Here is a 23,556-nt window from a genome sequence, read left to right on the forward strand (position 1 = left end):
CGCGCCGCACCCCCCCGCACCGCACCCACCCGCCTAGCATTCACGACTCCTAGACCCCAAGCGTGGCGGCTGTTGGCATAAGGATTTATCTGTGATTGATCCTGAGCTGTTTTTACTCATAACACCTCTGACACCAAATGTCTGGGATTTTTTTCTCACACCAACCAATTCCTCGACTCTCTGGACACGGCCTCTCCGGGTGTCCCACCATTCAGTTCTGTTCTGACACTAACTCCCTGGAGGTGGCATCCACAGGGTAAGGGCTCAGTCCCACAGGACTGCCCCCACTTCAGATGCCAGTTGCAAGTATCGGGTCCTAGGGTTACCCATACTTCTGTCCGACTTGGCTGGAAAGTTAGGGGTTCCCGTGACCCCCCCTACCTTTGCAGATTCAGTAACTTGCTATAACTGCTCAGAAAACACTTTACTGACTATTACCGGTTTATTATAAACACTATAACTCAGTGACAACCCAATGGAAGAGATGTGTCGGTCAAGGAAGAGGGGAGAGGGCATGGAGCTTCCAACCCTCTCCAGGAGTGCCACGCTCCCAGCACCTTGATGTGTTCACCAACTAGAAGCTCCCAGCCTCTGTCGTTCAGGGGTTTTTATGGAGGCCCCATTACGTAGGCATGATTGATTAAATCATCGGTCAGTCACTAGCCTCTCTCTCCTCCCTAGAGGTTGGGGGGTGGGGCTGCAAGTTGCAACCCTCTAATCACATGGTTGTTTTCGCCCCCATCCTAAAATAGGGCCCCAGAGTCACCTCATTAACATAAGCTCTGGTGTGGTTGGAAGGAGCTTGTTATGAATAATAAAAGGTGCTCCTCTCACTCAGCAAATTCCAAGGGTTTTAGGAGCTCTGTGCCAGAAACCGGGGACAAAGACCAGACGTACATCTTATACCACAGGCCTGTTTGCGCCTTAGACAGTTAGCCTCATGTGGGTCTCCGTCGCTGGAATTACATGAGCTTTTCTTCTCCCAGTCACCAGTTCAGGTTGATCCCCAGCCAATCAGTCCCCTTGGCCTTCAGCTTCTTGTGGCTACAGCCTTGTTCCTCTCCTCTCTCCGTTTGGCGCCATTTCAGATCCAAGCCAACCCCAGCCAGTCGGTGCTGACCTTGGAGGGAGAGGACGTCGGGGAGTTGGACAAGGCCATGCAGCACGTTTCCTACCTGAACTCACGGCAGTTCCCCACACCTGGGATCCGGAGACTCAAGATCACCAGCACGGTCAAGTACGTGCTCGTTTTTAACAATAAACCTGTCTTGGCTCAATGACCCTTGAGAAAAAAATACGTGTATTTAGGTTTTTAAGACAGCCCAGACTCCTTTCTCTAAGGAAAGGTGAGCCATCACTTGTTGCTGGAAAGCTGGAGTGAGAAATCTGAGTGATTATTCATGATGTTCGGAAGCTCGTTGCGGGAGTGGCCGCTGTCTTCCGTATTTGTGGAATGCCGTGTGTTCCTCCTGCTTGTGCCTTCGCCTGTGTGGCCTCTGAAGCAGCCTCGCAAAGCCCTGACCCTTCCCTTCCCGTGTCTGTTTCTTGTTGGCAGGTGCTTTAACGAGGCCGCCTGCATTTCAGTCCCCCCGGTAGATGGCTACGTGATGGTTTTACAGCCAGAAGAGCCCAAGATCAGCCTGAGTGGAGTCCACCATTTTGCTCGAGCAGCTTCTGAATTTGAAAGCTCTGAGGGGGTTTTCCTTTTCCCTGAGCTTCGCATCATCAGCACCATCACGAGAGAAGTGGAGCCTGAAGGAGAGGGGGACGAGGACCCCACAGGTAACAGCCCCTCTTGCTGGGACACTTGCCCTCCCCTGGGCTCAGAACTGGGCAGCTGCACCCCCATTGCTGCTGCTTACTTCCTGGGCCCTTTTACTCTGGGATTTGGGAGGTTTTAATGTTTTAATGCCGTTCTTGGGTCTGTTTCTGGAATCTGGCCCTTCCCTTGGGTTAGATGATCTCTGGAAACCCACTGGGAGGGCCCTTTCATCTTTTTCTGGTGTGACGTCAGAATCTGAGATGTGCCTTGAGGAAGTTGAGGATTGAGGCTGTTAACAGGAGACGCTGTTGCTCTCCTGCACCTGGGGACGTGCTCCTGCTGCCTGGTCAGCCCACAGAGAACTGGGTCCCCCTGTTCTCAGGCCTTCCCAGTAGCCGGTCCTCCTAGACTCATAAAGTTCCCCCGATTCTTGAAAGTGACTCTCCAGTACCTCTGTCATTGGTCCTTCAAAGGGCTCTGTGAGTTTGAGGATGAGCCGGCAGGCCCTCGAGTGTGACCAGCGTCCCTGGGCTCCACAGCCTCTGCTATTTCTGGGTGGGCCATTTTTGCAGTTCAAGAGTCCCTGGTGTCTGAGGAGATCGTGCATGACCTGGATACCTGCGAGGTCACGGTGGAGGGAGAGGAACTGAACCCAGAACAGGAGAGCCTGGAGGTGGACATGGCCCACCTGCAGCAGAAGGGCATTGAAGTGAGCAGCTCTGATCTGGGCATGATTTTCACAGGTGAGAGGAGGTACAGCAGGCCGAGAGGCTGGGGCAGGCCGGAATGGGAGAGCAAAAGCTTCAAACTCATCCCCCTGCCTCCTTCCGTCTCAGAACCTAGTGTGTCCTGGAGGAGCTGGGAAAGGAGAGCGTCGGCCAGGATCAGCGTGGGCTGCACAGTTCTCCGGGAGGGGAGGAGGGGAGTGCAGGCACTGCCTTATCCCCGTCCTTATAAGGGGGGAGAAGTTAGGCACGTGATGGTACAGCCCCCTCTAGGGAAAAATGCCCCCCCTGCACACTTGCCCAATTCAGTCCCACAACTACAAAGCCAAAACATGTGACCCGTTGGCTCAGCTGACCCCTGTGCCCGACTCCAGGCTTCCTTTGCCCATGGCCCCGGCCCTGCCCACGTTCCTAACTTCAGCCACTGGGCAATCTTGTCACCTTCTCCCCCGCAGGCGTGGACAGCATGGCCAGCTACGAGGAGGTTTTGCACCTCCTGCGCTATCGGAACTGGCACACCAGGTCCTTGCTTGACCGGAAGTTCAAGCTCGTCTGCTCCGAGCTGAATGGCCGCTACGTCAGCAATGAATTTCAGGTGGAGGTAAGGGCCAGCAGCGCTGCAACTGAGTGCCCCTCTCACAGCCCTAATGTTTGCAGACACCGATGTGGAGAGCAGTCATGGTGCAGCTGTTTGGGTTCGTCTGGGGTGGTAGCCTTTTCCAGCTTGGGGGCGGCTGCAGGTCAGGCTTACACATGGAGCAGGCTGGGGTCCAGCACAGGGCTCCACTCTCACGGGCTGCCTCAGCCCAAGAGTTGAGGGTCGGAGCCCGAGGGACGTTTGGAGGGAAGTGATCAAGAGCAAGTGGCAGGGGATGCCTCAGGGGTGGGAACAAGGTTGTTTGTTGAGCTTGGACACTGCTTTAGAGAGCAGTTCCAGGGAAGTGAAAGTTCTTTGTAGTTGTACACGACTGGCCCGCTGTGCATAAATCCTTGGCCCAGGGCGAGGGGTGCTGACGCAGGGCCTGGCAGTGGTGACTCAGGCCACGGTGGCCAGAGGGCACTCGTCCTGCTCTGAAATCTTCATCAGACCTAGACAGCAGCTCCTTTATCACCCAGGGCTTCTGTGGTCTGGAGAAATGGACCCAAGGTTATTCTCGGCAGTTGAACACAGCTGCTGTGAGCTCATGGCTGTGCGTGCTAAGCTCACGGTGCTGAAGGTTGACGAGTGTTTTGTTGGAGCCAAAGGGTAAACAGATTCGAAAGGAAATAGATGGTTATGATTTGTGCTTTCTCATGTGGCTGTGGTTTTTTGGAAAAAAGGGGAAATGGTCTGTGCGTGTTTCTCAAGTGACCTGTGGTGAAGGACTAGTAGTGATGTCTGTTTTTCCCAGGCTGTGGACAGATTCTTCTATAAACTACAATGAAAACAAACTCTCAGAACAGTGATCTGTTTCTTGGACGTGTGACAATACCAGTTGTTACAGCAGTTTCTAAGTGCTTACCCCTGATGCTCTTCGGTCCTTTTCTTATCCACTTCCCAGCACTGGTCCGGGACCCACTTTGGGGGTCTCCGGGCGTGTTCACGTCTGAACTGCTTTTCCATCTCTCGGGCACATTCAGGCGGCCTTTCTGTCTCTGCTGCAGGTGAATGTGATCCACACGGCCAACCCCGTGGAACACGCCAACCACATGGCTGCCCAGCCACAGTTTGTTCACCCCGAGCATCGCTCCTTCGTTGACCTTTCGGGTCACAACCTGGCCAACCCCCACCCGTTCGCAGGTAGGGCTGTGGGGAGAAGCCCGAGACCCTGGAGCAGGGTCCGGGGGGACGCCCTCCCCCTGCTGCCCAGAGCCCAGCCCCGCTCAGAGCAGCCCCCAGCCAGTCCAGCTGTTGTCCCACAGCACACACGCAGAAGCTGACACACACAGGGCACACTCATCTCCCACGGCCATGGGGCACAGTAGCCAGACCCAGATTTGAACCTTGTGCTGCAACTTTTCTAATATTTCTCCCTCTCCCCTGGGGGTCAGGTGACACATTCAGTGTATGGAGCAGAGGAGGTCGAGGGCACCTTCTGGGTTGATGACATCTCTCAATCTCATTGCAGTCGTCCCCAGCACCGCAACCGTTGTGATTGTGGTGTGTGTCAGCTTCTTGGTTTTCATGATTATCCTGGGAGTGTTCCGGATCCGGGCGGCACATCAGCGAACCATGCGGGACCAGGACACGGGCAAGGAGAACGAGATGGACTGGGACGACTCTGCCTTGACCATCACCGTCAACCCCATGGAGGTAGGCACGGGCAGCTGACCACCCCCAAGTGAGATCGCCTGCAGGCCAGGGCCAAAGCTGGGCCCACCTCAGAGAAGCAGTTCATGTGCTTTACGCCCTGTGATCCGCACGGTGACTCAGTGAGGTACATGTCCCCTAAAGTCAGGTGGGTAAACTGAACCTCAGAGAGGTCTTCTTCACGCTCATGCCACCCAGTAAGTGTAGAAACATGCTCTCCCCAGCACACAGACCCTGTAGGTGTGACCCTTTTGTCTTTGATGAGGTGACTTCCAGCATGGTCCAGCCCCTCCCTCGCTGTGGAGCATGACATGGCGAGTCCCTTGCTCTGTGCCTATGGTTAGGTTGTGGGCGGGACCAGGGGCTGGACTCATGCGGCTATCTCTTGTCAGACGTATGAGGACCAGCACAGCAGTGAGGAGGAAGAGGAGGAGGAGGAGGAAGAGAGTGAGGACGGGGAGGAGGAGGATGACATCACCAGTGCCGAGTCGGAGAGCAGCGAGGAGGAGGAGGGCGGGGAGCACGGGGACCAGCAGAACGTGAACAGACAGCAGCAGCTGGAGTGGGACGACTCCACCCTCAGCTACTGAGCCGCCGCCGCTCCGTCACCGTTTTTTCTACTTCAGAAGACTCTGCTGTCATCTGTCGTACAGTCCCCAGGGTCCACGATGTACAAAGTCATTCTGGCCAGTAGGTCTGCAGGCCCTCCCTTCGCCGATCCTCTGCCCGTGCTTGGTGTGTAGGACCGTAGGCTCCCCCCGCCCCCGATCTCTTTTAAGTTATGTCATCTCGCTCTGCGTGGCCCCCTCGCGCCTCCGGAAAAGCTGCAATGACTGGACTCATTGACAAAGGGTTAAAATTGCTCACTCCCACCTGGTAATCTGTTTTTTCTTTTTTTTAAAAAAGTTTTTATTTTTTCCATACTAGTGCATGTATAAAGTGGCAGAATGGGGGTTAATATGTAGATGAACTGACTTTTTAATATTTTGTAAATAAATCGGGATTCCTCGTGTCCTCTGTGCTAGTGTAATCCAGGGCTGGAATGCAAAGTGAGGTGCAAACACTGAGCACAGGAGAGACCCTGCGGGCTCCTGCTCCCTCGTCCCCCGGACAAGGAGAAAAGGGCCTGCCCTACCCAGGCAGCTGGTACACTCCAGCCGCAGGCCTCAGGTCTTGGCGTGTGGCCGGGGCTGTCACGGGGCACGGACTTTGGTGCACTGCTCAGCAGGGGTGTATGTGAGGGGGGAGGGGTGATCAGGGACCCCTCTTTGGAGGTTGGAAATGGCCAAGTCTTGTCTTTGGGATTCTACCCATTTCTAATTTGGCAGAGGGCTGAGGGGAGCTGGGGTCCCTGGCCTCTTTGGCACTCTCCTCTGATGACCGGCAGCTCCTCGTGCAGGAACCTGGACTTACCTCGCGCAGCCTTGGGGTTCCTGCTTCACAGCCCTGTGTTTCCCTGGTGGTGGGAGCGTGTATCCACTACAGAGATGGTGCGAACCGCCGGCTCACTCGGTTTGGGGATGCAGTGGGCCTGAGTGACCTGTACTCAGAACATCTGAGGCACAGATGCACTGGAAGGACCCCAGAGGCCCAAAGGCCAAGTGCTAGATCTTGCCCTAAACGGCCATGAGCTCCTCTCTTCTCCCGGAGCCCCGGCGAAGCCCAGTCCCCAGAGCAGGAGCCCTGCTGCTCCGTGCCGTGCGAAGGACGAGGCGGACAGCAGTCAGGAGCTGAGGCCCCTAGAGCACTTTGTTTTTAATTTACATGTAAAACTTTAGATTTCTAAAACTGGGGGGAAATAATTTTGAATACTGTTGTGTGATCATAACTGCTAGTTCCGAGGACATTGCCGGCTGTCCTGTGTCGTGTGGCCATCCTCCATGTACCATCACCGTAGCTGCTCTGTTAGACCACGGATAGGCGCTAACGCGGAGCCGAAACCTCCTCGCGCTGTCTGTAGCTGCTGTGGCCCCCTCTCGGGTGTGTATATTGATGATAGGTCGGAAAGTGTAAACACTACAATAAAGTGCCCGTTCTAACTCCACTGGGAGACTGTTGTTTTTTGTCTGGTCTTTGCTTTAATCTTGCATTCTCTTTCTTTTTGAGCTGAGAACATAACATAAAAAGGCTTTTATTTCTTTTAATCTGCTTTTAGCTCTCAAGGTTTCACAGAGTGCTGGTCTCAACCATCATCAGGTATGTTGAACTCGCCTTCCCCATACAGAAACAGTAAATGACGTTAGAACATAGAAAATATGCTTCTGGTCAGGCACACAGGCCGTGCACCCAGACCTGAAATTGTTGTGTATGTGCCAAGTGTGCTGCCCACGCCAGGAAGCACACAGACTCACTTAAATAAATAACATACAGTATAGACATACACTTGGCTTTCCCTGTTTCCAAACAGGCCAGGTGGGGCTCATGAATTCAGCGCTGGTTGGGAACAGGAGTGCGGTCAATGGTGCTCTGTGGGTGGCACTCACTGCTGACAGACTGTGTCTGCTTGGCTGCCTCTGACCGAAAAAGAACTGGCACCCGGGCTGTTGAGTGGGGAGTGGCTGCTGGCTCTTCCGGGCCCTGCAGGACCTTTGAGGGATAAGCAGTGTAGCCCGGCAGGTCCGGGTTGGCTGCTAATACGTCAGGCTCTCCAGTGGGCTTCTCAAAGCCCAGACTCCTAGCCCATCTCCAGAGCTGGCTTCAGAAGGCTGGGAGGGGCCCAGGAACCTGCATTTCTGGAGCTCCTCAGATCCACCTAAACTGAAGCCTGAACCGTTTCAAGATAAGACCCATCAGAGAAAAAGATTCCACCGCACACCTAACTCACACTTCTGGTACCTGATTATTCACGGCAGGTTCTCAAAGGAGAGCGTTCTGGATGAGGAGATCAGGTTCCTCCTCACTTAAAACCTGCCTTAAGAGGCAGGTTACAGATATTGCACAAAGTACTCTGACCTGCTTTCACCTTGACCCATGACCAGGATGAGCTGCATCAAGCTCCCATCTCTGTAATGTGTCTTGAGGACCAGCATCTATTCTACTTCAGGGGCCCAGGGCTGTTCTCCCGAGCCACAGAGGTTCAGTAAGTAGTCTGGCTATTTTTTTTCTTACCCGCAAACAAAATCACTTTATAGCAGAGATGAAAGAATTCCTGTACCCAAGAGTCACTCTGAAAGTGGGGAGCAAGCATCCCTGAATCTAGAGAGTACCCAGGTTTGCTCTGGGAGCTGCCCAGAGCTCAGCGGAGAGCGTGAGGGAGGGGTGAGCAGAGGAGGCGCGGGCGCCCTGTCCGCACAGCGGGCACCAGGTAGCTGTCGGCGCCGAGACTGTGCAGCCCGGCTGGAGCCTGGGAAGAAGGTAGGCTCCCCGGTGGGGAAAATATTCCTTGCTGGGTCCAGATCTGCCAGCTGGAAGACTTGGGGTTACAATCCTCAGCAGATGCAGCCTTGAGGTGCCCAGTTCACAGTGTCTTCTCCTCCAAGGCCAGGGCTCTGACCGAGGCCCCTGGAGCACAGCACCCCTCCCCTGCACAAAGGATGCATTGCCGTTTATGGCTGTTTAGTTCCTGAAACATTTCAAGTCATAAATAAATAACCAGTGTAAACAAAAGGCAGTTGTGTAGGTTCTTTCCCATGGGGTGCAGTTCAGGCTTCCAGGCCCCGAAGGGCAGCGGAGGGTGCCTGGTTCCCAGGATGCACGGTTGGCTCGGCGGGGCCGGTGTGCCGCCGGGAGGCAGGGCTGCTATTGCCTGTTGTCTTTGGACACGTTGTGGGCCAGCCAATTCACTTTGGTCTTCCAGCTCTCCCGGAGCGCTTCGTTAAACTTCACTCGGAAGTGCTTCAGAGCCTCCTCCTCTGTTTTTCCCAAGGCCAGAGAGTCCTGAGCCAACATCATCAGAGCAGTGAGCATCAGCACTGAGGGGGCCTGGTCCCCGCCGCTCCACAAGGCGGCCCCTCCGCCTGCCTGTACTTCTGCCCTCTCTGGGCATTTTAAATCCCCTCCTAAAAGAACTGCGTGGAGAGAGCCACCCAATATCTCCCTTGGGAAAAGCTCTTTATTCTGATCCCAAACCAAGACAGGCCCCCTAACCACCCCCAAAACAAGATGCCAACTGGCACCAGGAGGTCTTGGCCCCAGTGCCCCATGGGTGGACAGGCGGCCTTGCCTTCACTGGAAACTAACTCCAAGAGGAGGAAGGGAGGGAGGGAGCAGCCTCATTCTGCAGGAACTGGGCACCCAAGAGAATACCTGGCAGGGGCCTGTGACCGCCCCCCCCCCCCCCCCGCCCCTGCCACCACCACCACCTGCCTCAGAGTTGCACAAACTGAAAAAACACAGGAAGGAAAAGCATTTTTTAAAGCGTAGAGGGAACCATATCTAATCCAGCCTTCTCGTACAAGTGGGAACACCTGTGCCTATGGAGGACAGACAGGTGGACCAAGGGAGGTCCTGGCCCATCCGCAAGAGAACCGAGACCAACTCCGGCCACTTCCCACGTGACCCCACTGCTGGGTCCCGGCTGGCATGAGGACTGGAATCAGGAGTGCCCTCGGTGGGGGGGGGGGGGGGGTCCATCACCCTCGGGCCCCCCAGGTCGTACTACTTGGAGGCAGGCCTTGGGAAGTCAGGCCCCCTGCTCTGCCTGGCGTCCTGGCCCCAGCATTTACCTTGAGATATTGGATGTCTTTAGAGCAGCTGAGCTCAGGCAGGCCGGCCGCCCGCATCAGGGCGAAGAGGTGCAGGAAGAGCAGCCCGTGGCGCCGCAGGATGGTGTAGGCCCTCTCACAGTAGCCCCGGAACCTGCAGGGGGGCGGGGGGAGGGGCTCTGGGTCCTCCCAGCCACTCTGTCACCCTTTCACCCTGAGCCAGGGGGCCAGCAGGCCAGCCTGCCCTTGCCCTGGAAATAGCCGTACACAGCCCCCACTCCCTTTAACGGCGACCCCCTGCCCCAGCCGGCCTCCTCCTACAGGACCCAGGAGCTTTCTCCCTGCACTGCCCCCTTCTAGGGGTGGGCTGAGAGCTGGTCCCCGTCCCTGCCCCCTGCCTGGGGCCCCAGGCACCAAAGGGCATCCAGGGGATCTGAGGCACCCTCACCTTTCGAATTTCTCACTATTATTAGTCTTCCCCTGCTGGATCACATGGACAAAGTCATAGGTGAGGATGAATGGGACTCGCTCACGGTTGATTCCAAACTTGGTCTTGAAATTCCCCAGAAAGTGGCCAAAATCAATGTGGAACAGCTAAGGGGAGGGAAGGGCAGAGACTGAAAAGGAGTCAGAAAGGAGAGTGCCTTGGTCCAGAGGACCTGGGGAGACAGAGGGACCCGGAAGAGCTTGGAGGGGGCTCTGCCTCGGAGCCGTGCGCAGCACAGAAAGGCCAGGGTGGGGCCGGAAGACAGGTGCTGCCTGCATGGCAGCCCCCACACTGCCCCTACCTGCCCATTCTCGCGGATCATGATGTTGTCGCTGTGCCGATCACCGATGCCCAGCACGTATGTGGCCACACAGTAGCCAGCGCAGGAGAGGGTGAACTCCTCAATAGCTCGTTCCAGGGCCTCCCTGGGTGAGGGGAGGAGGGCAGAATGGAAACCATGGCCACACTCCTTTGCAGCTCCTTCTACCAAGAGGTGAGGTCCCCTCCCCTTGAATGTGGCCTTGTGATCTGCTTGGACCACGGGAGTGTGGAGGAAGTGATGCTGGGCTCATCCCAGAGCCTAGGCCTTAAGACACTTCCCACCTCCTGCACATTCCCTACTGCCATGGTGGGAAGCTGAGGCTAGAATGAGGAGAGGCAACACGGCTGAGGGCCAGCGCCGAGGCCCCAGACATGCGACCCTGCACGCCCAGTCAAGCTCCCAGATGACAGCAGTTGCACGAGTGATGACAGCAGAGCCACTCAGCTGAGCTGGCTCGAGTTACAGGCTTGTGAGCCAATAATAAATGGCGGTTGTTTTCTGTCCCTGAGTTCAAGGGTGGTTGTTCCCGGCAACAGACGACTGATAGATGGGGGAATGGAGACCCAACCCCTACCCACAGAGACATGGCTGGTCCTCGGCTGAGCCAAGAAGCCACAGAGACTGTCCCAGGCCCTTCTTGTCACCTTTGACTCCCAAACCACACCTCTCGGAAAGGAGAAAGCATCTTTCCCTGGACCAGAAACCTACCCAGGGTTCTTGGACTTGAGCCAGTTGAGCAGGGCGTCCTTGTTGAAGGCGGCCGTGGCTGCCATGTTGCTCTTGTTCAGCTGGATGTTGGCAATGGTGTCTGAGTGAAGCACCACCTCGATGAGGCCCGTGCGGTCCCCGGTGGAGAGGCAGCCATAGGGGGTCATCCTAGCCAGGTGGGGGGAGGGGCAGAGAAATGCCGTGGTCAAGGGCTGTCTCCAGGGCTGCTTGACCCCCAAGGAGCTCAAGGCACCAAAAATAGCCACAGGAGATGCTACTCAAGCTGCTGAAAAGGAGGAGAAAGGTGCTGGGGAGGAGCTCTTGGCTCCCAGGGCCCCAGGGGAAGGCTCCTTGGAGAGGTCAGCACCAGCACCCAGATGCAGAGTCAGCACCTTGGCTGAGCTCACATTTGCTCAGAGAGAAAAATCCACGTGGCTTGAAAGACGATGCCACTACTTCCCAGGAAGGGGCAGGATGCCAGGGATACTTGGGGCAAAGGAAAAACAGAACGGGACAGATGCCAGCAGCAGGCCTGGCCTTCTCCACCCTCATCCTGTGGCTCCGTTGTCTCCCTGGGCCCTAGTTAAACCCGTCCCTGTCCTTCCTACAGGAGCCATTTTTCCTGAGGTGGTAATGTTGCGTTGAGGGGACCCCCTCCAAAGGGACAGAGTCCTGGGCTTGGTGCAGGCACAAATGGATGACAGGAGGGCCCCTCACCTCAGGTCCAACCCCTCCTGCTTCCACAGAACGTCCATGAGCTGGATCATCTGCAGAGTCAGCATGTCCTGGCGGAGGTCTGTGCAGCACCCCCCAGAAGGAAAACCATGAGTTTCTAGTGGGTTCTCCACTCGCAGCCATGCCCAGGCCCCAAAGTCCCAGAACTGCCCCTCGGCTTGCCCTCCAGGAGTCGTCCCCCAGGGACCCCCAGGGCAGCATGGCACGGTGTCGGGAGGCCAAGGCCTCAGCAGGCCCTTCCCCAGGGGACCCGCCTGCTCACCATCCCCGTTCTTAAATATGATGCCCACGCTGCCATCGCTGCCCGCCTCCTCGTTGCTGTACATGACCCACAGAGGCTTCATCTTGGAGTCCATGAAGGTGCACTGCTCCACACTGCCGGGCCAGAGGGGGGTCAGCACCGGTCCCCACACAGGGCCTTGGGGCAGGGGGTCAGGGGGATCGTGGGGTCTCAGGGCTCACCAGACTTCAGCCAGCAGGATGCTGGGGTCGAGCGGCGACTGCAGGTGGGAGAGGGCCTCCAGGTAGGTCTCCTGGCGCATGCACAGGTGCATCAGCTCCTTGGTGTGGGGCTTGGTGGCCTTCTGGGAGCTCACTTTGACAAAGTCATTCAGGGCCTTCAGTTTGCTCAGTGCTTCCCCCTGGCCGGGAGAACGGGAGGGCAGCACAGTGTGCGCAGGCCAGGAGGAGCAGGCTCTGAGCTCAGCCCGGCCCAGGTGATTCTAAAGGGGCCTGGCCGACCCTACCCGAAAGCGGAGCCCAGGCTGGGGCGGGGCCAGGGGCCTGAGGCTCACCTGCTTCATCAGCACCTTCATGTGGTGGGTGCTGCCCCTGCAGTACGCCTCCATGATGAGGCCGAAGCGCAGGGCCACCGACGGCACGTGCATCTCGGACCTGGAGGGAGGAAGAGGGGGCTGAGCCTCTCCTGGCAGGGCCACACAGCCTCTCCCAGTCCAGCCGGGACACCCAGGCCGGCAGGAAACGTGAGGCCAGCAGACGAGGTCCCTCCTCCCCATGGCCTTCCAGGGAGACACAGGGGCCCGGTGAGTCCAGCTACCGGAGGTGCCAGAAGAGGAAGTGGCCGATCTTGCGGTTGGCCAGGGCCCGGTCCAGCAGGAATTTGGTCAGCTCACAGTCGAGGTAGGACTCGTACTTCAGCACCTGCACCAGCTGCAGCAGGTACTGGAAAAGCTCGTCGTCCCTGCAGGGAAGGGAGGCCGGCTGGGGCCCAGAGCTTCACGGCTAGGGACAGGGGTCTGCTGCTAGCAAGGGGGCAGGGCAGGCACGAGAGGCCGGTCCCACCTGAGCAGGTCCCCAGGGAAGGTTCAGAACGTCCCCAGCCGGTGCCCACTTGCGGGCAATTGGGGCAAAGCTGCCCTTCCACGGAGCAGGGAGCCCATGGGACTCACGTCAGTTTCCGCAGGGACTTGATGGCGAAGGAGCCCACGTGGCGGTCGGGGAAGCTGAAGTCCAGTAGCTCCAGGGCGCTCAGCACAGGCAGCTCGGGCCAGGAGCACAGCAGGTAGAGCATCTAGGGGATGCTGGTGGTCAGGGCATGGGGCAAGCAGCGGCTGCGTCTGACTCCAGGCTCTGGCCCTCCCCCAGGGCCCCCGCCCTGCTGCCCACCTGGGCCACGTCCTCATGCTTGTTCCACTTGGTGACCAGCAGCAGCCGGGCCAGTGCCTCGGGGAAGTGCTCCTGGACCTCGTGTCGCATCTTCCACACCAGGTCCTTCTCATGCTCATACAGCTCCCCGGACCCCCGCCGCTCCAGGATCTCCCGCAGCTGCAGCTGCTGAGGGGCGCAGGAGGGGGTGAGGGCTGCGGCCTGCCTCCATGCCCCACCGCCCACGGCTACGGCCCCCAGCTCACCTCCTCCTCGGTGAAGCGCCCATGCTCCCCGGGCCGCCCCAGCTCCAAGATCTGCAACAAGCGGCCGTGCTCTCAGCGGCGACCCCAGGGCCTGGGCCAGCCCTGGCAGGGCCCCGGCGGGGAGGGGTCAACACCTCGGCACTACTGACCTTGCGGGCCAATGACTCTCAGGGTGGGGACTGTCTCGTACACTCTAGGGCGTTTAGCAGCATGCCTGGCCCCACCCACAAGATGCCAGGAGCATCTCTCCCACTGGTTGTGACACCAAAAATGTCTTTGGACATTGTCCAAAGTCCCCTGGGGGGCAAAGTGGCCCCTGGTTTAAAACTACTGCTCTAGGGCACATGAGGATTCTGGAGAGTCAAGAGAGGCCCCAAATGTATATGGTGACCCAGCCCCCTGCCCTGGGCAACTCACAGGGTGTGGGGACCATGCTCTCAGGAGTCACAGAGGCAGAGTCAGAAAAGTTCATCTTTAGCCCCACAGCCTCTGGGCAGGGCAGGTCCTGGGCCCCAGGTGGCAGGGGCCCCTCACTGACCTTGTCAAGGGCAGGGTAGTACACGGGGTGGGGGGCCACCTCGGGGAGGGAGATGACCAGGGCGGCAGCGCTCTCAGTGTTGGGGTTATTGCGTACGGTTCCCGTGGGGTTCAGCAGCTCCCCTTTCTCATCTAGACACAGGGACAGATGGAGTTGCATGGGGAATGCCACCACGTCTGGGACCCCTTCCCCCACGCCTCTCCCTCCTGGCCTGGGCTGACCTGGGACGGAGGGCCACATGTAGAGGCAGCATTCCCCAGTCTTGAGCTGGTCCTTGTAGTCAAACAGCATGAGGTTGGCCCAGGCAATGGGGCAGTCCTGGAAGAGAACGTGGGCAGGTCAGGGCCAGCTGCCGAAGAGCCCCCACTGGCTCATCTTCAGGATGGGCCCAGCCTCCAGGCCATGCTTCCCTGCCTCGCCCAGACTCCCTGGGGGAAGCCAGCCAGGTCAGCCACCTCTTGGCTGCCTTCTGTTCCCAGCTGCATCCCCACTCTGGGCTTCTTGAGAAACCCCCAAACAAACCACGTCAGCCCCAGAAAGGTGGCCCAGCTCAGCAATGGGTGAGTCAGCGTGGCTCAGTGGCCAGTCACAGCGTGACTCAGGGCCCAACCGCCACTCCTCCCCAGCCAGCTGCTGACTCAGGCCCCTCTGCCGCTGTGAGGACAGTCCCTTTGTCCTTCCACCCAGAGAGCTGCCTCCAGGTTCCCACAAGGACTGAAGACCAGGGTCCAGATATTCCAAGTCACCCTGCTCATGAGCCCAGGAACCCAGAGCTGTCACAGAGCAGGGGCAGTGGCTGCTATGGGCGGGGTGGGGAGGCTAGGGTCCGCAGGCCCTCCCAGGAGCCCATCCTCAGGCTGTGTGCCTACTGAGAGCAGGATGGGGAGTGGGCCAGGGCTGCAGGACTGGACTAAGCCCAGCAGGGAGTACACTGGTTCTCTGAGGCCTGGCCCCACCTCCCGGCCGCCCCACCCACCGCCTTCTTGGACTTCTTCTTGGTGGAGCGAGCCTTCTTGGCCTTCTCAATCACGGCGTAAAGTGCAAAGCAGAGACGGGCCATGCGCGGCAGATCGCAGACGTTGATGTCAAACTCCAGCCGCTGTTTCCACACAGGCTCTGAGCACACGCTCACCTCCGAGCTGGACACCGTCTTGCAGAGCGTCTCATTACCATGGAAAAGCCCAGCCTGCACCACCAGCTGGGGAAGGTGTGGGCACCGGGTGACAGGTGGCAGAGGCCCCGCCTCCCTCTTTCCTCCCAGGTTCTCCCACCCACCTAAGGCTTGAATCTCCTCCTGAAAGGTCCTCATTTCACATGGGTCTGAATCCCACTTCCCACGTGGAAGAAGGTGGTGTGGAAGAAAGATGGCTGTGCATGGGCAGCTGCTCTCAGCTCCCCAAGGGCTCTGTGGGACCCCAGGGCATGTTGCTTCCCTGCTCTGGGGCTCAGTTTCCCCATCGTGGCTCTGGAACTCCAGGGCACCTTCTGGCTTGAACACCCAAGGGCTCCCTCCACTGCTCAGAATCAGATGAGCCCCTTGTGGGCGGGGCAGGATTTAATGCCCCTAAACACTCCTGCCCTCCTCCTTCAGCGCCACGTGACAGCCCTCATTGCCCAGAAAGCTGCCCCAGCCAAACACCAGCCCCCAGACCCAATCCTCCATGACTCTGCCACGGGATCCCAGGCCTGCTCTGCTTGTGAAATTAGCCCAACAGAAAATGCTCCCCAAAGAGACGCAGCCTCTGCGGACCCAGGTTTCACATCCTACAAATGGGACAATAAAGCCTGCACCTTGCTGGCTGTCCTGAGGACCGAGGAGATGGGGTGTGCGAGCAGCCCAGAGGTGGGCTTGGCCCCTGGGCTGAGGCACCTGCTGCACACACCTCCCACGGACGCCCTGGGAGCCCCAAGGGCCCCAGCCCAGCTGGAGCAGCTCCTCTTCCGCGCCTGTCACCTCCCAGACTTTGAGGTTCCCACATCCCTGGGCTGGGCCAGGCCCCACAACCTCCACCAAAGTCAAATACTCAGAACTCGCTGGGCTCTGTTTCCACGAATCAGCCTCTCTGGCCAACCAGCTTGCTCCCCTCCCCCCTTCCTGTTTTGAAGCGACTCACAACCACCCCAGGCAGGGATGCTGGGTAATGTGGTCAGGTGGCTTTCGTGTGACCCCCCCGCTTCTTCCTCTGCTGCCCCTCCAGGACACAGCCGCCTTGTTTGTGCAAAAAACACCCCCCAAGCCCCTCTGGCCCAGAAGCCCCCTACCTTCATCCGCTCATCCGCGTTCACTTTGCTGCCCTGGATGAGCTCGATGCAGAACGGCTGCTCCAGGGACCACAGGGACACAGAGGAGGGCTGAGGTGGGGGAGGGGAGAAGCAGGGCCATTGAAGCAGAGGAACCAGGGGCTTGGGGCTCTCACCCCTTGCCACTGACAAGGCCCATGGTCACTTGCAGGGGGAGGGGAGAGCGTTGCAATCTGTGGCAAGGCTCAGGTACTTGTCCACAACACCATCCTTAGACCTGCCATGCAGGTGCCCCCAGGAGTCCCGACGCCCCTGAGCTCTGCCGGGCATGGAGTTCTGCCCAGAGTGCAGGGGGCAGGAGTGAGAGGGGAAGAGCAGCCAAGAGCCAGGCCCGGAGGCGGCCCCCGGAAAGTTCGGGCAGGACCCCACCCCAGGATGTCACTCGTGTTGGCTGCCCAAACTCAAAGCCCCAACTTTCAACAAAGACCAACCAAGGGGCATGAGACCAGGGGCCCCTGGACCCACAGCCAGCCAGGGTGTTGCCCAATAGGCGCTAGCATTAGAGAACAAGTGGGAGGAAGGGATGGAGGGGAGGGTAAGCGGAAGGCACTGGCTCACCTTCTTCACGGGAATGGGGGGCGGTTTGGTGCGCGGTTTTTGGACTTGGGGAGTGGGGTTGCTCTGTTCGTCCCGCATGGCGAGGATAGAGGAGGAGTGCACCATGGTCAGATGAGGGGTCAGCCCGCTGTGCAGGCAGCTGCAGATGTACTGAGATGGGGGGCAGAGTGAGAGGCCGACGGGGGGCTGGGATAACTGGCTCCCCGCGGACGCCCCCATGCTCACCGCTGCCTATCCCAGGCCTTCGGGGGGCCTTTCCTGCCGGCTCTTCCTGATCCCACCCACCTCCTGAAGATGGAGCCGTCCTTGTGCTCATGGGGAGCGCCAGCCCAGTAAGGGGGACGATCCCGCCATGACCCCCAAATGCCTGGCTCATCAAGCTCAAGAGGGGCCAAGGACCAGCCCCCCAGCCCCAGCCCCAGCCCCGGGCTGTGGGGACCCCGGAGAGCGGGCCCATCCCAGCCCTCTGCCCTCACCTGGAAGCGGCAAAGGGGGTAGCTGCCGTACAGGTACTCGAGTCTCCCGTTCACCTGCAGCGTGTAGTCCTCGGGCTGCTCCACCAGGGGCTGCCGGAACACCGTGGCCTTCTTCCGGAGGGCACAGGCCATCAGTGCCAGGGGCACGTCCTTGGTGGACACCTGGAAGGTGAAGCTCTCCTAGGGGGAGGGGGGAGGGTCAGCCCTCAGCTTTGTGGAGGGCCCACGGGGTTCTGGGGCACAGGGGGCGGGGTTGCCTACTTGCCCGTCTTAGGCACCCACACCCCCCGAATGTGAGCTCCATGAGGGCGAGCTCTGATGAAGGCACTTGGCTGACAGCCAGGAAATATTTGCTGAATGAAAGAATGGACCAATGACCAAGGCCATTGAGTCATTCTGCCTTGTTGAACTTGCCTGCTGGGAGGTTCGGCCAAGCCCCTTGCATGCACGGACACCCCCAAAATACCATTTGATGCTACTGGGAGGAGGGTGAATTTGGGGGCTGCTGGATGACTGGGGAGTCCCACAGAGGAAGCAACCCCATGGACACGGATACAGCAAACTGGCCGGCAGGAGCCATGGGCTTACCTCACTGCCCTCGAACTTGACGTTGACCAGAAGGGCCCGGCTGGGGAACCGTAGGGTGCTGGCTCCCCAGTTTCCCGCCAAGGGCTCCAGCTGCAGGGGAAAGCTGTACTGTAGCCAGGCCTCCCAGCCCAGCTGTTGCCGGCGGGCAGCGGCCTCCTCACAGAACTGGCGCATCTTGGTGCGAAAGTCATTCACTTCTGGGTCACGCAAGGAGTCAAACTCATGGAGGCCTGAGAGGCAGGGAGGAGCAGATCAGCATGGGGGTGCAGTGGAGAGCAGGACAGCTGGATGACAAGAAGTACCCCAGTAGGGGTACCTTTGCCGATGACAAGGCTGATCTGCGAGTTGATGAGCTTCTTCACCCTGTCGCCCTCGCGGGCCACCAGGCGCAGAACCGGCAGGAAGGGCTGGATGTCACACAGCCGCCGCTGCTCGTCCTCCAGCTCCTGCTGCTCCGCAGTCTGGTTGACGCAGGTGAACACATAGGCCTCGGGGTCACTGAGCATGTGGAAGAGTGGCTCATACTGGGCTCGGTGCCACAACACCTGGGAGGGATAGGCACCAATCAGCTCCTTTGGCCAAGGCAGGCAGGGCCACAGGGAGCTGGGAGGCTGAGGGCATGGTGAGGCTGGCCTCAGTCTGGGTGTCCCACCCTGCATGACCCTGACAAGAGGGCAAAGGCAAGATCCCAAGACCACTACCCTCTCCAGATCCCTTAAGCACTGACCACGTGGGTCCCCAGGCGTCTCCATCACTGCCTTCTGTGAAGGGCACCAGGTACGCGCTCAAATCTGGACCTGAGCAGCTCGTCCTACAGTCTCCCCTGTAGGTTACGGCCGGCTGGACATGACCTCCGGGCACCCCGAGCTAATCGTTCTGGATTCATCAGCCTGATTTTTAAATGTTGGCAACTAATTCAGAAAAGTGTAGCTCACTGAGGAAGCTGTGTTCAGCCACGGCTGTCAACGTGTGACCTCGGGGCAAGGTGTCCCCAGGGATTGCTGGGGAAGCCGTTCAACAGTCAGGCTTTAGTACAAAGGTGTTCACTGCTGAGTCACAGAGAAGATGGAAAAGGAGGGAATGGCCCAGCTCTGCTACCACGGGGGACAGATAATTACGATCCATCAACCAAGAGAGAGCACAGAGCCGTGACCCAGAATCTAGGGATCCCTGTACAAACCAGCATGGAGGGCTCCAAGGCACATCAGTAAGTGGGAAAAAACTCAAGCTGTAGAACAGCAGATGTAATTCAAGCCCATTTCCATAAAAACAACAATAATAAATGCATTAATTACTATAGACCAGGACTCGGCAAGCAATGGTTTGCCAGGTTATTGGAAGACAACCATGTCCATTCATCTACACATTGTCTATGGCTGCTTTTGCCCTTTGATGGCAGAGTTGAGCAGTTGCAACAAATCTCATATGGCCAGTAAAGCCTAGAATATTTACTATCTGTCCCTTGGTAAAAAAAAAACAAAAAAAACAAAGAAGGGTCTGACCCAGAGGCATAGTGGTGAAGTTTTCATGCTCCGCTTCAGCAGACGGAGTTTGTAGGTTCAGATCCCGGGCACGGACCTAGCACCATCGTTAAGCCATGCTGTGGCAGCAACCCACATAAAATAGAGGAAGACTGGCAGAGATGTTAGCTCAGCAACACTCTTCCTCAAGCAAAAACAGGAAGATTGGCAACAGATGTTAGCTCAGGGCCAATCTTCCTCACCAACCCCCCCAAAAAAGATAAAGAAATTGAAATAGACTTGGAGTGTGAGGTGAGTCTGCAGGGACCGACGTGTTTTACATTTCTGCAGTATTCAAATTTTAATAACATTCACGTATAGCTCTGTAAGCAGAAAAATAAGATTAACTTAAAAATGATACATGAGGGGCCGGCTCCATGGCTGAGCGGTTAAGTTCGTGCGCTCCACCGCGGCGGCCGAGGGTTTCGCCAGTTCCAATCCTGGGCATGGACATGGCACCGCTCATCAGGCCATGCTGAGGTGGCATCTCACATGCCACAACCAGAAGGACCCACAACTAAGAATATACAACTATGCACTGGGGGGCTTTGTGGAGAAAAAGGAAATAAATAAAATCTTCAAAAAAAAATGATACATGAGAAAGATGCTATAATGTTAACTCAGAAAAAAGATAACAAAAGTTCATAATCAGAATTACCACAAAAAAAACACTGTACATAAAAAAAGAAAATAAGAAATAGCCAGTGTGAACTGTGGTTGTCTCATAAGGCCGGATCATAGGTAATTTCTTCCTCCTACTTTTTCTTATGTTACTAAATTTCAATGTGTCAATATTACTTTTGAAATGGAAAAAAAAATTTAATTTTAAAAGAAATCTCCCAGGAAAGGAAGATTAAAAAAACCCTCAAGGATGGTACACTGCTTCTCTCCGTTTTTTCTGGCCCCAAATATAGGTTTTGAAATTCCAAGCTAAGGTCTTGCCTTCTGGTATGACCCATTAAATCCCTACTTTGTAAGTGGGACAATCTCTTTGAAAGGTCTCAAGACAACATCTATCAAATTCTATCCAGATGTCTAATCCTTTGGCTTAGTAATCCACCCTGAAAATTATTCAACAAAACAAAAACTACTTCCAAAGGTGATGTTTACTATGATGACAGCCCCAAAGACGAAAGACCAGTAAAATTCTTAAGTGGCTGTGGATGGGGTGTGGTTCCAAAAACGATGGCACAGTCACGGAGAGACTCAAAGGCCACCATTGGAACTACAGCCTGAAGCTCTCGGTAAACGTGCGCTGACAAAGCACTGACAGAGGCAGGAAGCGGAACTCGGAATGCTAGGGGGACTCCAACCATAAGTTTTTCAACAATTTTTGGATATTATTTATTCCTCTTAAAATCCATATCCAAGGATCTCAAATCAGAGAATCTACGCACGTGAGTGTGAGCGTCTGTCTGTCTGTCTTTCTCTCTGAGTTCCAGGCTCTGGGGACTAGTTGTAATGTCAAGCTCGTACCTTCTTGATGGTGCTGAGGTTGGCATTTCGGGACACAGGGAAGTTCAGATAGACCCCCGTGGGCAGCAGGAAGTCAACAGCCACGCTCTGATTCTCCTCCTTGGTCCAGAATTCCATGGGGCAGTCAACCCCAGGGGGCATCCTGCTTTTTCACTTTTCAGACACCAGTTGTCCTGAAAAGGCAACGAGGGCGAAATGAGTCCCCTTCAGGTGTGCTGGGTGGGCCCTTTGAACACAAAGTCAGGACCTCTGATGGCAGGAGGCTCAGGACGAAATCCCAGCCCCATGGACACCCAAAGCTTGCCTCTCTCTGGGCCTTGTCCTGCCTGGGGCGGGTTGTGGCTCCTACTGCCCCATGCCACCGTCTTGGCTGAGCTGCCTCTCATCACAGCCAGCACTCCATCTGCATCCCTCACAGCAGTGGCCCAAATTCAAGACACCAAGACCCATACCAAATCATCTTTTCTCAGGAACTCACACGCGGAGGCCCCGCCATGGCCACCAGCTGGCAAAGGTGGGAAACGGAAGGATCACTGGTCAGACGACCCAGGACTTGACCAGGACCAAAGGCTGCAGTTTTTGAAACTTTCTAACCAGAAACCAAGTGGCTTAAAAATGGCTCTGGCCATCAAACAATTTGTTGAAATAGCTGACTCATACCAAACCCACCAGTCATACTCATTCCCAGTAAGCAACAAAATGTTACAGACACAATTAAAGGTCTTTCTAGTATCTCTCCCACTCCAGGTTACTACCACCTGGATTCGGGTTGTTTATAACTTCCATGCATGTTTCCATGCTTTCAATATACTAACATGTATCCACAAAACAATTCCTAATATTTTTGCATGCCTTAAAACTTGGTCTGAATCGTGAGCCTTCCACAACTTGTTCGCGCCTCTCAACATTCTGGTCCTTAGATTCCCCCACGTGATACATGTAGCTCTGGATCATTCATTTGAACTCTTGTGTGGTATTCCACTGCGTCAATCAACCACAATTTATTTGCCCCTTCTCCTGGTGATGAACCCCAAGGTTTGTGTCTATTCTCTCTGATTATTATAAGCAATGCTGCAATGTATATTCTTGCCCACAGTCTGGATGAGCGTTGTCCAAGAGAAATATAACGTGAACCACGTGTGTATTGTCAAAGTTACCAGTAGCCACATCAAAAAAAAAAGTAAAAGACACAGATAAAATTAAGTTTGGTATTATATTATATTTAATCCAATAGATCCAAAATACGTTTGTTTCAGTATGTTATCAACACAGAAAAATTACTAAGGAGATATTTTACTTTTTTTTTTGCTATTAAGTCTGAAGTCTGGTGTGTATTTTACACTTGGAGCACACTGTAATTTGGACACTAGATTTTCATCAGAAATACTTCTATACATAGATTTCATATAATTTACTGGTGAAAAAGTGGGTTCAGACTCAAGTTGTTCCAAATATACTTAAAAGAAAGTGAATTGAGTATCAATTCTTACATTTACATGAATTAAAATTAATTATTTAAAAATTCTGTTCCTCAGTCACACTCTCCATATTTCAAGGGCTCGAGCTACATGTGGCTGGTGGCTGCCACACGTGACAGCGCAGGTCTAGGGTATATACCTAAGAGTGGGGCTGTCGGATCACAGGTATAAACTATGACAGGTCTAACCACATCACAAACTTGACCCAAGTAAAGGAGTGGCCCCTTAGCAATGGCACCACCATTGCCGAGTGCCTAATCTCCATATCTTCGCCAGTACTCGGTATTGCCAAATCTACTCATTCCTGCCAATCTGATAGGCATGAATTGCTCTCGTGCTATTTTAACTTGCATTTCCCGATTATCCATAAAACATTTATCATCTGCAAATAGCCTGCTTATAAACTTTGCGCATTTTTGGGTGGGGTTATCTTTTTCTTATTGGTTTGTAGGGTTTCTTTATACACTCTAGATTCAATTCCTTTGTTGATTAAATGAGTTGGAAGTATCTTCTTCTAGTCCACGTCATCTTTTCACTTTGTTCATGGTGTTTTCTTGATGAGGAGAAGTTTTTAACGTTGATACAGTCAAATTTATCAATCCTTTCCTTTATGTCTTATGATTTTTATTTTTTAGAAAAATAGTTCCCTACAACATGGATGGACCTTAAGGGCATTAGGCTAAGCAGAGTAAGTCAGACAGAGAAAGACAAACACCATATGATTTCACTCCTATGTGGAAGATAAACAAGCACACAGACAAGGAGAACAGATTGGTGGTCACTAGAGGAGCAGGGGGTTGGGGGGAGGGCGAAAGGGGTAAAGGGGCACATATGTATCGTGACGGATGGAAACTAGACTTTTGGTGGTGAAAACGATGCAGTCTATACAGAAGCTGAATTATAATAATGTACACCCAAAATTTACACAATGTTATAAACCAATGTGACTTCAGTAAGATAATTTTTTAAAAAGCTACCCTAACAAGAGGTCAGATTCTCCTAGATTTAAATGACTTTTAAAAATAGTTGAAAGGAGGGGCCTGCCCGGTGGCACAGCAGTTAAGTGCGCACATTCCAC

General features: G+C 55.5%; 2 protein-coding genes across 8 annotated transcripts in view; one reads left to right on the forward strand and one right to left on the reverse strand.

The window, feature by feature from the left end:
• The window catches only part of CLSTN1 (calsyntenin 1), a 35,869-nt gene extending 29,048 nt beyond the window's left edge, over window positions 1–6,821 (forward strand). The window contains exons 13-19 of the mRNA XM_046661783.1: window positions 1,089–1,237; window positions 1,556–1,782; window positions 2,335–2,505; window positions 2,943–3,088; window positions 4,132–4,267; window positions 4,596–4,780; window positions 5,170–6,821. Of these exons, the coding sequence (XP_046517739.1) occupies window positions 1,089–1,237; window positions 1,556–1,782; window positions 2,335–2,505; window positions 2,943–3,088; window positions 4,132–4,267; window positions 4,596–4,780; window positions 5,170–5,367 (1,212 nt within the window). The 3' untranslated portion in view covers window positions 5,368–6,821. The remainder of the gene's footprint in view (window positions 1–1,088; window positions 1,238–1,555; window positions 1,783–2,334; window positions 2,506–2,942; window positions 3,089–4,131; window positions 4,268–4,595; window positions 4,781–5,169) is intronic.
• Window positions 5,678–23,556, reverse strand: part of PIK3CD (phosphatidylinositol-4,5-bisphosphate 3-kinase catalytic subunit delta) — a 53,334-nt gene continuing 35,455 nt past the window's right edge. For 4 of the 7 annotated variants that reach the window (XM_046661418.1, XM_046661420.1, XM_046661419.1 and 1 more), the window contains exons 3-24: window positions 21,001–21,173; window positions 18,321–18,549; window positions 18,005–18,234; window positions 17,417–17,596; window positions 16,941–17,090; window positions 16,344–16,433; window positions 15,058–15,279; window positions 14,303–14,399; window positions 14,082–14,212; window positions 13,544–13,594; window positions 13,299–13,466; window positions 13,082–13,203; window positions 12,730–12,873; window positions 12,467–12,566; window positions 12,135–12,313; window positions 11,935–12,047; window positions 11,655–11,733; window positions 10,938–11,105; window positions 10,209–10,332; window positions 9,869–10,014; window positions 9,442–9,574; window positions 5,678–8,653 (exon numbers count right to left, since the gene is read on the reverse strand). In XM_046661418.1, coding sequence (XP_046517374.1) covers window positions 8,516–8,653; window positions 9,442–9,574; window positions 9,869–10,014; window positions 10,209–10,332; window positions 10,938–11,105; window positions 11,655–11,733; window positions 11,935–12,047; window positions 12,135–12,313; window positions 12,467–12,566; window positions 12,730–12,873; window positions 13,082–13,203; window positions 13,299–13,466; window positions 13,544–13,594; window positions 14,082–14,212; window positions 14,303–14,399; window positions 15,058–15,279; window positions 16,344–16,433; window positions 16,941–17,090; window positions 17,417–17,596; window positions 18,005–18,234; window positions 18,321–18,549; window positions 21,001–21,141 — 3,135 coding nt within the window. In that variant the 5' untranslated portion in view covers window positions 21,142–21,173 and the 3' untranslated portion in view covers window positions 5,678–8,515. Of the gene's footprint in view, window positions 8,654–9,441; window positions 9,575–9,868; window positions 10,038–10,208; window positions 10,333–10,937; window positions 11,106–11,654; window positions 11,734–11,934; window positions 12,048–12,134; window positions 12,314–12,466; window positions 12,567–12,729; window positions 12,874–13,081; window positions 13,204–13,298; window positions 13,467–13,543; window positions 13,595–14,081; window positions 14,213–14,302; window positions 14,400–15,057; window positions 15,280–16,343; window positions 16,434–16,940; window positions 17,091–17,416; window positions 17,597–18,004; window positions 18,235–18,320; window positions 18,550–21,000; window positions 21,174–23,556 lie in introns of those variants that run through there. The other 3 variants (XM_046661421.1, XM_046661422.1, XM_046661423.1) reach the window with 3 other exon arrangements.

Source organism: Equus quagga, chromosome 5 (assembly GCF_021613505.1).
Source record: "Equus quagga isolate Etosha38 chromosome 5, UCLA_HA_Equagga_1.0, whole genome shotgun sequence".
Lineage (NCBI taxonomy): Eukaryota > Metazoa > Chordata > Mammalia > Perissodactyla > Equidae > Equus > Equus quagga.